Source organism: Triticum aestivum, chromosome 7A (assembly GCF_018294505.1).
Source record: "Triticum aestivum cultivar Chinese Spring chromosome 7A, IWGSC CS RefSeq v2.1, whole genome shotgun sequence".
Taxonomy (NCBI): Eukaryota; Viridiplantae; Streptophyta; class Magnoliopsida; order Poales; family Poaceae; genus Triticum; species Triticum aestivum.
Window position 1 is genome coordinate 18,238,698 of NC_057812.1, and position 14,559 is coordinate 18,253,256.

General features: G+C 43.7%; 1 protein-coding gene across 1 annotated transcript; it reads right to left on the reverse strand.

Annotated features, from left to right (window-relative positions):
* Positions 1 to 3,097: 3,097 nt before the first annotated feature.
* LOC123150833 (probable LRR receptor-like serine/threonine-protein kinase At1g56130) lies at positions 3,098 to 10,942 on the reverse strand. The gene is made up of 24 exons (XM_044570651.1): positions 10,811 to 10,942; positions 9,926 to 10,115; positions 9,715 to 9,786; positions 9,500 to 9,571; positions 9,330 to 9,401; positions 9,108 to 9,179; positions 8,920 to 8,991; positions 8,763 to 8,834; positions 8,243 to 8,314; positions 8,074 to 8,148; positions 7,922 to 7,996; positions 7,727 to 7,798; positions 7,572 to 7,637; positions 7,423 to 7,482; positions 7,013 to 7,057; positions 6,846 to 6,910; positions 6,382 to 6,755; positions 6,091 to 6,289; positions 5,090 to 5,248; positions 4,882 to 5,000; positions 4,473 to 4,683; positions 4,157 to 4,388; positions 3,919 to 4,069; positions 3,098 to 3,707 (listed from the first exon to the last, which is right to left on the reverse strand). Exons 1-24 carry the CDS (start codon positions 10,914 to 10,916, stop codon positions 3,381 to 3,383), a joined length of 3,030 nt encoding a protein of 1,009 aa, XP_044426586.1. The 5' UTR covers positions 10,917 to 10,942; the 3' UTR covers positions 3,098 to 3,380.
* Positions 10,943 to 14,559: the final 3,617 nt, after the last annotated feature.

The window sequence follows — 14,559 nt, forward strand, 5'->3', positions numbered from 1 at the left end:
ACATAACCCAACACGCTCGATCCCAATTGGCCGGACACACTTTTCTGGGTCATGCCCGGCCTCGAAAGATCAACACATCACAGCCCTACCTAGGCACAATAAAGAGGTCAGCACGCCGGTCTAAATCCTATGGCGCAGGGGTCTGGGCCCATCGCCCTTTGCACACCTGCACGTTGCAAACGCGGCCGGAAGCAGAACTAGCCCCCTTAATACAAGAGCAGGCTTACGGTCCAATCCGGCGCGCGCCACTCAGTCGCTGACGTCACGAAGGCTTCGGCTGATACCACGACGTCGAGTGCCCATAACTGTCCCCGCGTAGATGGTTAGTGCGTATAGGCCAGTAGGCAGACTCAGATCAAATACCAAGATCTCGTTAAACGTGTTATCTTGAAGACACCGCGAACACCGACCAGGGCCAGGCCCACCTCTCTCCTAGGTGGTCTCAACCTGCCCTGTCGCTCCGCCACAAAGATCCACCCAGAGGGCCGTCGGGACAAAGGTCCTTTCAGCCCCCCAATCCGTGAATCACTCGCGGGTACTCCTCGAGCCAACCTGACTTTAGTCATCACATGCATCATGTATAAAGTATATGTATATACCCGTGATCAACTCCCGAGTGATCACGACCCGATAGTATAGCATGGCAGACGGACAAGAATGTATGGCCATTGATGATAAATTAGCATCCTATACTAAGCATTTAGGATTGCAGGTAAGGTATCAACAGTTGTAGCAACAATGACAGGCTATGCAGCAGTATAGGATTAACTAAAAGCAGTAACATGCTACACTAATCTAATGCAAGCAGTATAGAGAAGAATAGGCGATATCTGGTGATCAAGGGGGGGGGCTTGCCTGGTTGCTCTGGCAAGAGGGAGGAGGAGGAGTCGACACCGTAGTTGAACTGGGGTCGCCGACAGTCTCGGGGTCTACCGGAAAGAAGTAACGGAGGGGGAACACAGTAAATAATAGAGCAGTCAAAGCATTACAAAGCATAACAAGGCAATACGCGGTGCCAGGGGTGATCTAACGCAGGGATAGGTGATACCGGCAAGGGGGGACATCCGGAAAAGTATTCCTGGTGTTTTGCGTTTTCGGACAGATGAACCGGAGGTGGATTGTTCCATGTTTGCTATTCTAGGGACGTGTGGCGGACGAATAGACTGCGTATCCGGATTCGTCTCGTCGTTCTGAGCAACTTTCATATATAATTTTTTTCATCCGTTTTACGGTTTATTTCATATTAATTTTCAAAGTTTTATTGTTTTTTTTTTGGAAATTTCTGGTTTTATTTTATTTTGATGTAATTCGAATTGACCAAATCAATTTGACTAGTCAAAAGGGGCAGGCGTGGCCCACATGTCATTGTCACTTGGGTTAATAAAATATATAACCTTTTTATGATAAAACATCTAACTAATTTAATGGGGTCCTACATGTCATCTAGTACTAGACTAACTTAGCATTAAATTAGTACTACTAAACTAGTCCTATTTAGCCTAATTAAACAGAGGGCCGGTCCACTGCAGTGGCACACCGGCCACACACACCACACACACACACGCTGCACACACCTAGCACACTCACTCACGGCCATGGCCATGGCAGCCGGCAGCAATTAGCGGAGCAGCATAGCAGTAGCAACAAACGGCGGCAGCAGAGCAGCGTAGCTAGCAGGGTAGTAGCTAGCGGAGCGGCGGCAACTAGGAGCGGATAGAGCAATCAGCAGTAGCAGCGCGCGAGCAACAAGCAGTAGAGGGAGCAGCGTACCAGCAGCAAGAAGCAGCAGGCAGAGCAGCAGCAAGCGCGCGTCGGCAGGGGCAAGCAAGCGGGGCGCTAGCACGCGGGTGCGGACGCGACTGGGTAAGACAGGGCGCGGCCAGTGGCCAACACGGCCAGGCGCGCGCAGGGGAGGCCGCGGCCAGCAGCAGCAGTACACGGGGGTGCGGGCACGGCGTTTACGCGACGGACGCGGAGGCATGAGCCGCAGTACTCGGCAAGCGACGTTGGCAGCAGCAGGTCGGGCACAGGATGGCAGCGAGCGAGTGACGCGGGCGCGAGGAACAGCCAACGCACGGTCGGCGAGCAGAGGGCAAGCGCGGCGCGCGGCGACAGCAGTAGCGGCAGTAGAGCAGCGCAAGGAGCAGCAGGCGCGCGTACGCGGACACTGAGCTTCGGTCATGGCGGCCGCCGGCTCGTACAGGCAACTACGCAACGAATCGAGACCATGACGAGGGGCGTTCGGAGGAGGAGCTCACCGCTAGTCCGGTGCCGTGCTCGGGGAGGGTCGGGGTGGACTGGAACGATGGGAATCGATGACGGTCGCCGGCGATGTACGCGCTGAAGATGACGGCGATGGTGAGCGTACGGACCGCCCCGGCTCGATTCGTCGCTCTGGACGGGCGGAGTAGTCCGTGACGATTCTCCTGGACATGGAGCTAGACGAGGGGAAGCTTGGTGGGCGCGAGGACGACGGAGGCCATGGAGGCTGCCTAGTCGCGCGTGAAGAACATGAGCGAGGGAGGAGCGAACGTGGGGAGGGGGAAAGATCTGGGGGACGATGACGAGGCCGAGGGGTCGCAGGCGCGTCCTTATCCCCTGCACGCCGACGCCGGCGAGGTGGTCGGGAGGCGACCGCGCCCCTGTAGCGGCACGGTCGGCCAAACAGGGAGACGACCGGTGGGGTGGGGGAGTGGGCTGGTTTGGCTTGGGTGGGCCGAGGCCCAGAGGAGCAGGGGCCTTTTGCACATTGTTTTTTTTGTTCTTTTGCTTATTCTGTTTTCTTTTCCTTTTATGTTTTATATTTTCTACTCTATTTTATTTTATTTTTACTTTTATAAAATACAGCACTAGCCCCTAAATTAGTATTAGCAATTAATCCACTTCTACAAATAATTTGGCACTTTAATAAAACATGTTTATATTTGTTTACTATTTATATGCATTTAATAATTGTTTTTGGCTACTGTTTTATTTATTTATTTTCATTTAAGCCTTTTATGAAAAGATGCTTCCTCCACCAATATTACTTATGATTTCTTTTCCACACCCAGAACATTTTAGTTCGAATGTTTGAAAACTTTTGTCGTTTGATTTGATTTTGAATTTTGAATTCGAACGGGATTGAACCATCGCGGGGTAACAACAGTAATCTTGGTGAAGTGGCATCGCGGGGTTACTGTAGCTTAATTATCCGGGCGTCACAAAAGAGATACAACTTTATCTGCTACTCCAACCTACTACTAAACAATGCAAGTACGAAACCTCTTAAGCAAAGATCCTGACTGTAGAGGCACCAAACTGCATGCGTTCTCAACGAATCTCTACCCCAAGAAGCAGCTGTGGACCGATCGATCGACCGACCATATGGATGGATCATTTCAACGGCCTTGGTCGATGACGGAGCCTAGGAACGGCGCCGGCTCCGAGCTCGACTGCCCGTTGACCTCGGAGCTCATGTAGCTGGTGTCGCCTCCGCCCTTGATCTGCCACTCCGTGATGTAGCTGGGCTTCGGCACCCAGTCGGGCGCCTCGACGTCGCCCGCCAACATCGCCACCACCCTCGACATGGGCGGCCGCTGGTGGGGCGAGCCCTGGGTGCACACGAGCGCCACCTTGATGGCCCGAAGCACCTCCTCGCTGTCGAAGTCCTCCAGCCTGGGGTCTAGCATGTCCAGAGGTTGGCCGTCCTCATACAGTTCCCAGACCTGGAAGCATCGAGATGGTAAGCTAAAATGCAGCACTGCGCACAGGATGCACACATTCACATATGCCCAAACTGTGTGTTGAGAGGGTTTGATTTAAAATTCTGTGAAGACAAGTGAGCTCTATATTTCCAATATTTAGTAGGAATTTTCACTATGGGTTTTACCGATAACACAAAAAATACTAGGGCCTAGATTTCCTCAGTGAGCTTACCCATTCGAAAATATAAACCTTGCTTTGGTCCTCAGTAGTGTAATAGTTTGGTCTTCCAGCTAAAGTCTCCAATACCACGACGCCAAATGCAAACACATCAACCTTCTCTGTCACATGGCCTCTCATGGCATACTCTGGTGCAAGATAACCACTTGACAAAGCAGTCGATAAACGCCATTAGGATACATATGAAAATACTACAGAAACCTAAAAGTTAGCAGGATAGAAATGCACTTACAATGTACCAGCAACTTTTGTGCTCACATGTGTCTCCTGGTCATCATAAAGTTTTGCGAGTCCGAAATCTGAGATCTTAGGATTGAGATTTGCATCAAGCAAGACATTGCTGGCTTTTATGTCCCTGTGCACAACACGGATGCTGGATTCTTCATGAAGATAGGCCAGACCTCTTGCAATTCCTAAGCATATCTCAAAACGCGTTGACCAGTCTAGGTTTGACTTCCCTTTTCCTGCATATGTGAGTTTAAATTTTTAGTTGTCTATACTAACTCCAAAGTTGCAGATATTTAACTGTCGAAAAACATAAGTTGTACCAAACAGAGCACGGTCCAGGCTTCCATTCTCCAGGTACTCATAAACCAGCAATGGCTTATTGCCCTCAAGGCAGCAACCATGCAACTTCACCAGATTACGGTGTTGCACCCGAGATATTGTTTCTATTTCCGTCGCGAATTCCTTTTTCCCCTGATGAGATGTTTCAGACAGCTGCTTCACTGCCACGAACCTACCATCAGTTAACTTTCCCTGCAAAAAGTCAATACTTTTCATCAATGGAAGAAGGTTTAGGTACCACGCTGCCAAACATCATTTGTTCCAGATACACTTTCCCTTCATTTTAGGAATTTTATTAACATGTATGTGGAGAAACTATAAATACAAAAAATTACTCGTATAGACAGGTCTTCCTTCTGATATTTAAGACTATGTATGGGATGAACCAACCTTAAAAACCGACCCATATCCTCCTTGACCAAGAAGGTTATTAGAACTGAAATTTTCAGTAGCTGACCTCAGCTCCCCATAGCTGAGGACATTAGGTCTTCCAACAATGCTGTATAGCTCTGCAAGACATCACAAAAGATATAACGAGTTTACTTCGACGGCTCCTTTGCCAAGTTAGAACAAAATGTGGTCCTAGTGTATCCCATACCTTCTTGCTCCAAAGCTAGTTTTCTCTTTTTCTGCCTCCATACAAAGATTCCAGCAAATGCTAACAATCCTAAAACTACAACACCAACTATAGCTCCCGCGATCACACCTGTTTTACTACCTTTCTTTATCACCGCATTACGCACTGTAGGGGTGAAATCTGACAGAAAGTTCACTTGTTAGAAATGTGATGTCATAGTCAGTATTTCAAGTCAGGTTCAATGAAAGGTATGATTATATGTAAACTGGTTGGTGTATTGTAACTTAAATGTCAGACTGTATACATGTATTAGGTATTTCAATTATCTAAAACTTCCTTCACAGAAATCTAAACATCTCAAATGACATACTTTTCAAAGTAATAACTACTTATGATTAGCCCGGTAACCCACATGTTGTATCTTGGTAATTTCTAAGTTGCAAAAAAGAAAAGTCGACGATACATCTAACCTAGGTTAGTATTTGAAGCTGGTAACAATCTGTGAATAGTATGGTAACTCACACATTACCGGGTGAGAAGTTATGATCTTGAAAAATGTCACCAAAACATCTCAAATGGCATGTACTTTTAAAGTGATAACTACCTTTGTTTAGCCTGGTAACTCAAGTTCTGCAGGTTGATAACTTTTAACCAAAAAAAGAGTTGACGGAACATATCAACATGGGATGTAGTTTCAAAATCTCATCACTAATGATTTTAAATTGGATGTACCGTTAGAGACTAAAACATTTTGAATTTTATAGCGAATCGTGATGACATCTACAGTTTTGTCTTCCTTGTGTCATTGTGTGCATGCAATGAAGCTACTTTACTTACCCCTAAATAAATAACCATCACCACATAGTCGTGTCCTTTTCATGTTGATGCTTAAGTATTTTTTGTTGCTTTTTGTTCACGATGCAGAAGATTGCATTCAGCATAACTTTAATATGTGTTTCTAGCAAGTTAATATGGAGAATGGTAGTCGGTAAAAAATCATTATTTCAAGTCAAGGGATATACTTGGTGTTGCACTCAAAGCTGAGATCGCAGGCCCATAGTAGCCTTGAGTAGGAATGCAGCAAGTGCCCTTGCCAGCCCAGAAGAGATGAATATCTAGAAAGTTCTTCGTGACAGGAACAGTATACTGCTTCCTAACAGCTGTGAAAGATTTCCCGCCTGCGGCCTTCCTTATGTCAAAGTTCTGCTCCTTACGTTCACCCTATACAAATAAGAAGAATAAATTTATAGCTGGCTTATAAGCTAACAAGCTATGGGTACTGTTTAATTTATCACTTAATAGCGGCAACCTACCTGGACATATATATCAAAAACCCTTCTACCTCTGCTCTTCCAAGACTGGGTGTCTGGGAAGTCAAATTCTGCAAACAGAAGTGTGACTGTATAGTTTCCATTTTCTAGTCCAATACCATAGTATCTTAAGGATGACGGCGACATCCTTGCATTCTGGAACAGTTCTGGATCAAGTGTATTCAGAAACTGGCCCGGACTGTGGATTATATAACTTCCATTATTTGCCTCCATGAACTTTCCAACGTTGCTAACACCCCATGTTGGTGCTCCTGTAACATATAATGACGCAGCTCCAAGACTGGCACGATCAGGTTGATACACGGAATTATCAGGGCCTACTATGGATTTTCCAGAGTCCACAGCAAAGGAAGAAGCTGCAAGCAGGTTAAATTATTTAAAATTGGTATTAGTTTAGTAAAACTGCAGTTGCACATTCTTAAAATTTCAAAATGCAGAAGTCTCACACTTTGGAGAATCAAGAAAACATGGTGTATTACGCTGAAGGCACCCCCACCCCGCAGGTAAGACACTGCAAATGTAACAATGTGACATTTTAAACCCAAAATACGAGGTGAGAGAACATAATAATCATACATGATGGTCTTGAGGAGATATTGAAATATGGACGAACCTGTTGCTGGAACTATCGGCCACAAAATTGTTTGCCACCAGATTCCTAAGTAGGATGATCAACAGGCAAAAATTAGAATTCATTGTTCATACTTCATAGCATCTTTATGACTTCTTTTCTATAACTTAAATAAAAAACGTTGAGTTACTCTTAATTAATTTGCTCAATTTTGTGCTAGGCTGTAAGACTAATATGTCACTCGATAAACACTAGGCATCTAAATTTATTTATAAATACTTAAGATATATGCACCAAAACAACCTTTCAGATTTATATAGGAATCTAGCTTATTTGATGTCTACATATAAGCCTAATAAGTTAGCCCAGGAGCCTATTTTTGATGAAACCTGCCCTTTCTTAGGCTGGATTTGGTTCATCCAGTAATAGGAGTTTCAGAATTTGCAACTTACAATTGTGAATCTTTAGCCCATGAAGGAATGCTTCCTGAGAGCTGGTTGTAAGAAAAATCTCTACAAAATAATAGAACGAAAGAACCATTAGAAATTGCATAAGCACGCCTTGCTTTTATTGTGTAAATAAATTGAACCATATTACATACAAATTTTTAAGCAATGGTCCTACTGAGCTTGGAAGGCTTCCTGAAAGGCTATTATTCCCAAGAAATCTAGTCACAACAAAATTTATATAGATTAGCAAAATGATGAAAGTCTTCCTTTTGTACAAATACACTTTGAAAGTCAAGAGAGTCCATACAAGAAGGCGAGTGAGTTCAGATTCAACAAGGTTTGTGGTACTTGGCCTGTGATATTATTGAAACTCAAATCCCTATAATAATAATAATAAAATCAGAAAGAGAAGATGTCATCAGCCAGTGTATAATCTATAGTAATGCAGTGTTTTGCAAGAAAGGCACTTGGCTATAGTTTATCGTCAGAATAAAATGCTTACAGTAAATTTAAACTGGTGAATTTCGAAAAGTCTATTGAAACAAGCTTATCAGATATCCTACAGTTCCTCAAAACCCTGCAAAAATTTTAAATATTTTAGGATTAAACTTGGATCTTTACAACTGTAATTGAGCTATTAACTGAATGACATACAGGGTGTTCAAAGATGTCAGATTATTGATGAATGCAAGTGAAGAAGAGCTCCCACTTAATATATCACCAATTCGTCTGCACCACAGAAGTAGATTAATTAATTTTCATTGCTGCAACCTTCACATTTAAGAATGATATTTAGTTCTTATCGCCGGCAATGGGCACTTACAAGCTTGCCAATTGGCTAAGATTGGAAAGAGTAGCTGGAATTGGACCTTGAAAAGAATTACCCTGAAACCTCCTACAGTTCCATAGATCTAGTTAGTCATTTAAAGCATCATTTCCTGACGAATGCAGCAAAAGTAGTGAAAGAATAGATAACTCTATTCCTTGGAAGAAAAGGAAAGTGAATTCAATATTGACTGATACTATCACCTTCTCCGAAAAGGAAATTACTAATCTAACATCTTACACCTTAAATGGAAATTTTCTTAAGAGGCCACAAGGAGATTCAGCACGTTCAAGAAAGCCTCACGTAACTAAAACTGTTGCTATTTAAAATGAATCTTCCACTTCCACATGATTTATGTTTAGCGCAAAATAAAGCTCAGCTTGTAAATAACTATATCAAACTGAAAAAAAATCTTTCAAACCTCCCTGCAAATAAATAGACTTTGAAATTGTGTAAACAACATGCAGTATTTTCATTTTTACAGCATTACTATGACTTAGAACATAAGTGATCTTACAGCTCTGTTAAACTGCTCCAGCTACCAATATAATCTGGTATTTTCCCAGTGAAATCATTATCTGACGCCCATCTAAACAAAGAGAGGAGAAGTACATAAGATTGAATGCTGTGGAGTATTATAATATATCAACAACACGCGGCAACTATAGGCATACAATTTTTTCATTTTCGTAAGCTGGAAAAGTGATGATGGCAGTGGACCACTAAGGCCAGAACTGTCAATGTACCTGTAATTGAGAAACAGAGAAAAAATACACATTGGATAAGGGGCTGACTAATCCAAGCAAGAAGCAACTGACTTGGCAGAAGAATATAGAGTTCCCAGAATTCAGTAAATACGTACAGTTCCTCAAGTTTTGCCAGGTTTCCCAGTTCCGTAGGAAGCGAGCCACTAAAATTGTTTCCGCCCAAGCCCCTATGAATGCACCAATAGTTTTAGTTAGGCATGCGAACTTTATATTCTGCAAGTCATGAAGGCTATCAGCATAGCTACCCTTCAAACCAAAAGTAAATCTAAACTTGTATGATAAAATACAATCATATAGTTATAACAAATATTTCTTACAATTTTATAAGATTCTTAAGGTTCCCGAGCTCCTTTGGTACAGGTCCAGATAATGCATTGATACCAAAAGTCCTGATATGTTCAAGAGAGGAACTGTGAGACTAATTGCGGGGAAATAAATGTATTCATTGTTGCAAACTTGCAATCATGATTTGAGGTATGAATCTCACATGGACTTCATAGCAGTCAACTCCCCGATGAAAGATGGTAAAGGCCCTGTCAAGTAATTTTGCCCTAAATCCCTGAAACAACATTGAATCAGATAGACGAGTAAATTTGGTGTGCGACTGGAATTATATACAGAATGCCGGTTTCAAGCTAGGACAATAGACTATATATAAGTTAGGACCATTTCATTTCAGGTGTGCAAGTTGAGAGTTCATACAGATCGGTCAGGGCTGTGAGGTTCCGCAACTCTTCTGGTATGGGGCCCACCGCGTCCAGGGCGTATATTTTCCTGCACCGCAAGCATCACATTAGCTAACACCTTATCGATCTACCAATCGCCCGCATTGATCCAAGTAACGAAACCGTCGCTAGATCTGGCATTCCATCAAACATGCTGAGCGCGGGCAGGGCCTAAGAAGAGCACTTACAGCCTGGTGATGCGGCAGACGGAGGTGTTGCCGCCTGTGCAGACTTCGCACTTGATGGCGGCCTTGAAGATGTCGTTGTTGTCGATGTTGGTGTTGTCTATGGCAGCGCCGGTGCAGGGGTCGCCGCTGATGTTCCATTGCGGCCCCGCCTTCTGGCCGAGTTTGGCGAACACAGCATGCAGCGCCGCCGCTGCAAGACAAACAGAAAATAACGGTTAAGAAAGTCATCCTCGTTGCTGCTCAGCGGTCCGATGGCGATCTCACGGCCGAGAGGTAGCATCTAGACTACAGGAAAAGAAACCACGAGTGAAAGCGGACATGGTTTCTGATTCTGACTTTTGTATTTGGAGGAGCAAAAGTGATGTAAAACAGCAAATGTTTGTATTTTAGAAACATGGAGCGGACAAGTTGCAAACAGTCGGATTCAAAACGCGACGGTGGATGAAAACTGCCATCAAACCACGTTCCCGCGTGGTAATTCCTTTTTTTAGGGGAAGCCACGTGGTAATTCCTGAGTGGGTCATGCACTAAGACGCCACACGGTATTACCATGCAAAGTGAAGCGTCGAAGGAAAATTCTGTAAACTAGCCGGCTGGTTGCTCCATGCGTGCATCTTTCTCTCTCTTTCTCCCAAGCTTCCACTGGAGCGCATCAGCTCACCTCTCTAATAAATTAAAACCCCTCCACCGGAGCGCATCAGCTCATCCCTCTCCTGACTCCCCTTCTCGCTCACGGCCGGCCATGGGGTAGGCGTAGAACCTAGATTTTTTTTATCTACCAAGCTCCAAGGAGATGTTGGAACTACGCGGAATGGATTCGGAAACGAACAGCATGGGAAAACCTAACACTTAAGATCCACGGGGGGAAAATTCGAGCATGCTCACCGTCAGCCGGGTCGGTCGTCCTTGTTTGTTGAGCATGCGCAACCGCCGCAAGAAGCAACAAGAGCGCCGCACCATGGAGGATCATGAACAACCTCATCTCCCTCATTTTGCTTGAATGTGTGCTCTATCTGCGCTCATCCCTTCCGACTTCCGGAATATATGTAGAGAGAGGTAGGTGGTGAGGGATGAGAGAGAGCCGGCCGGAGCTTGTTGACACGACCAGGTCGATCGATACATCACCTAGCCAGCCACGTAATTAAGGTGCAGCGAACGTTCCCTCAAGAAAAAGGTCACGATGGAGAAGCAACTCGGTCCTCCAATCTCATGTGCGCAAGTGGATTAATTGTTGAACGGCCACTTGATTAATTATCATTAGCTGCCTGATGGAACACGTGTGGCTCCGTTTATTAGAGTATATATGGTCTCAGATGTTGGACTGGAATTGCAGGACCGCATGCCATGCATGCATGCGACCGCTGCAAACAAGTGGACGTGTTGGGAAACCTTCCCGTACGTACGTCAAGTAGTATTTCTTTTCACATTTTGGCTGTTCAAATGCAGCTCTCAGTATTACTAAAAAAAATGCAGCTCTCAGCACCCAGATAAATAATTGGCCATATGCCACTACCGGTATCATAAGCATGCGGCAGGTAGCAAACGATGCGTACTTAATTAATAATTATATGGTACTGGCGGCTATAGAAAGTTGGAATCTCACCAATTCACCCTAATAGAATATAATTCAGTAGGATAAGCTGTCCGTGTCATTGTGTTAACAAGACAGGGTTTGAAATACAATCGATGAGAGGAGCTGTAAAAAGGGATCGATACCCCGAGACGGACTACTCGCCAGCTTCCACAACAGCATCTCTACAACGAACATGCGGACCACCTGAGACGGAGGGCATGCAACCTTGTCAAACACCCTGTAGCCCATCTCTCACGTCGAATGAACCAAGACAAGATTCATAGTCGGAAATGGAGCTAATACGAGGCTCTGGGAGGATACGTGGCTTGGGGAGACCCCTTTGCACTTCAATATCCTACTCTGTACAACATTGTTCAACGTAGAGAAGCCTACGTTGCAACCGTTTTACAATCCACTCCCCTCAATATTAGCTTTCGGAGGACGCTAGTTGGAAATCGTTGGGAGGCCTGACTTCATCTTGTAAGACGTTTGATGGATGTACAGCTGTCCCAGCAGCCAGATCGGCTGTATTGGAAACTTACTAAGAACGGTGTGTTCTCGGTCAAATCCATGTATCTGGATGTCATAAACTCTAGCGTCATTCCTTCCTCGAAGTACGTTTGAAAAGTAAAGGTACCTTTGCGTATCAAAGTGTTTATATGGTTTGTGCATAAACAAGTCATTTTGACTAAGAATAATCTGGCAAAACGCAACTGGATGGGTTCTGCTAGATGTAGTTTTTGTGACCATAACAAAAATATCAAACACCTCTTTCTTGATTGTCCGTTGGCTAAGATTCTGTGGCGGTCGATTCATATTGCGTTTAATATTAATCCGCCCACCTCCATTAACATGTTATTTGGAACGTGGCTTGATGGGGTTGATTCCGATACAGCGAGGCACATTCGTGTTGGCGTTTGTGCTTTATTATGGGCAATCTAGAACTACAGAAATGATTTAGTTTTTAACAGATCAAAGAACATTCACTTTTTGCAGGTTGTCTTCAGAGCCACGGCGTTGATCCGTATGTGGTCGCTACTCACTTCGACGGAGGCCAGGGAGCGTTTGGTTACTGCGTCTACCCGATGGGAGATGGTAGCTCGGGATATTTTCAACCGGTTTGGATGGCGGTCATGTGATAGGATAGGCATGTAGTGCTCCTATTTTATTTGCCAGCCGGTTGTGGCTTTTTGTTTTAGCTCTTATGAGCTTTGTTTATTTTCACTCTTCAAGACTTGGAGACTTGCTGGATTATCTTTTTAATAATATGAGCCGTATGCATCTATCTGATGCAGAGGCTGGGGTAAAACCCCTTTTCGAAAAAAAACGTCGTATGAACCAATGGCCACCAGTCCTCAGTCGTGGTTGGTATCATGGGCGTGAAATGATGAAGGGGATGCGGATATAGATTATAGAGGCTCCACTAAATCCAGTCGACGGTGATCTTGGGAGCCGGGCCTTCCTTAGGATGACCTAATAGGAGGTTAGGAGCAAATGAAGAGGCATCCGGGGCCGGAAGAGGACGCCTGCGACTAACCGCAAGGCGACGGGGCCGCCCAGCGCCAGAGCCCACAAGCCCGACAAACGTGGCTGCATCTGGCAGAGGAGAACGCCTCCCTCCAGCCACACTCGTTGTCTGCACACCCCGCAGCAGGGTCAGCCCCTCCTTAGCAACGACGATGCGCTCAACAGAGGCCTCCTGCACATGATACGGCGGCAAGAGGCCCTAGATTCCGAAAGCGGGTAAATTTCGAGAGAGGGGATCGATGATTCGATGTAAGAAGTGGCGCTATATGTTTAGGCATGGCAGGCTTGGATACCTATACGGGACGTGTGATTAACTCTAACTTTTGGGCTAACTAGTAAGCATGCACGTGCAACGCACGTCTCAAATGTAAAATAGGTGAATTCAAATAATATAAAAAAATAAACGTTTTTAAAAATATAAATCAAATGGATACACAATGTTTGATGTCGCTCAAATTGTATTTTCAAAAAATGATACAAAATAGTGGTTATGTTGCTGCATAGAGTAATGGCAGGAAAATATTCTCATTTAAATAATATCAGCAATTATTTATTAATGCAATAATATAGGCATGTAGTATAGTCTTCTCTTCGAGTGTAGCAAGGAAAAAAAGTATAAACTGCCTTACGGTGCAATTATATTGTTCAAGATGCTTAATTCTCGAATCTTATTTTATTCTACTACTCTGCATAGCAAAATATATATTTGTACTAATTTGGATCAAATTATATATATTTTTTGGTTGTGTGGACTGCCAAAATTATATAACTACCTACTATGGATAATAGGAAATAGAAGATGATATGTGACTACAACGACTTCTATATGAAATAAAGATGATTTACAAGAACTAATTGAAATGTAAAAGGGCTAAAAGAAATCCAATAATTATCATGATAGAAAATATTTATCCGGTTTTGTATGTGTTTATGCGTTGGCAACCATACTAACTTATAATGATGTAAGACGCTTTGTACATATAGAAACTGAAATGAGTTATGAAGAAAAATAAAGATGGAAGGAAAAGTATTCTAGAGTATTTGTCAAGCTTAACCTTATCAAGCTTTTAGGTCAGCTTCTAAATTACAAAAAAAATAATGAATCCTCAAATAAGAAAGAGCCAACAATTTGGAACATGCTACAAAACTGGTGAAGATAGAAAACACTCATCCTCTTTTTCCTTGTCGTAAGGAGTAGCTTCAACATATATTTGTAACAGTGTAATACCTGATCCGGAAAAAGTTGTTCATTATTATTATTGGAGGAAAGAGGCGCGCAGACAAAGAAAGAGAGGCGGTGCAAATAAGGTCTTAAACAACATGTCTTCAAGTTTGATGACTGCAGATATATTGGATCATTCGAAACTGCACAAGTATATAAGAATAAATATATGTGCCAAAATAGCGAAAGGTATTTGGTTTCTCTGTCATGAAACAAAATAAATCCGACTGAGTACAGTTTATATGATTTCTCTGTACCAATATACGACAGTTGTATTAGGACAGATCCTTTGAAGGATCTATTTATTGGAAC

Coding starts and splice junctions, on each gene's coding strand:
- LOC123150833 (XM_044570651.1), bottom strand. CDS start 10,916: ATGAGGGAGATGAGGTTGTTCATGATCCTCCATGGTGCGGCGCTCTTG. Junction 9,180..9,329: donor CTTAAGAATCTTATAAAATT/GTAAGAAATATT, acceptor GTGCATTCATAG/GGGCTTGGGCGGAAACAATT. Junction 7,997..8,073: donor CTGACATCTTTGAACACCCT/GTATGTCATTCA, acceptor AAATTTTTGCAG/GGTTTTGAGGAACTGTAGGA.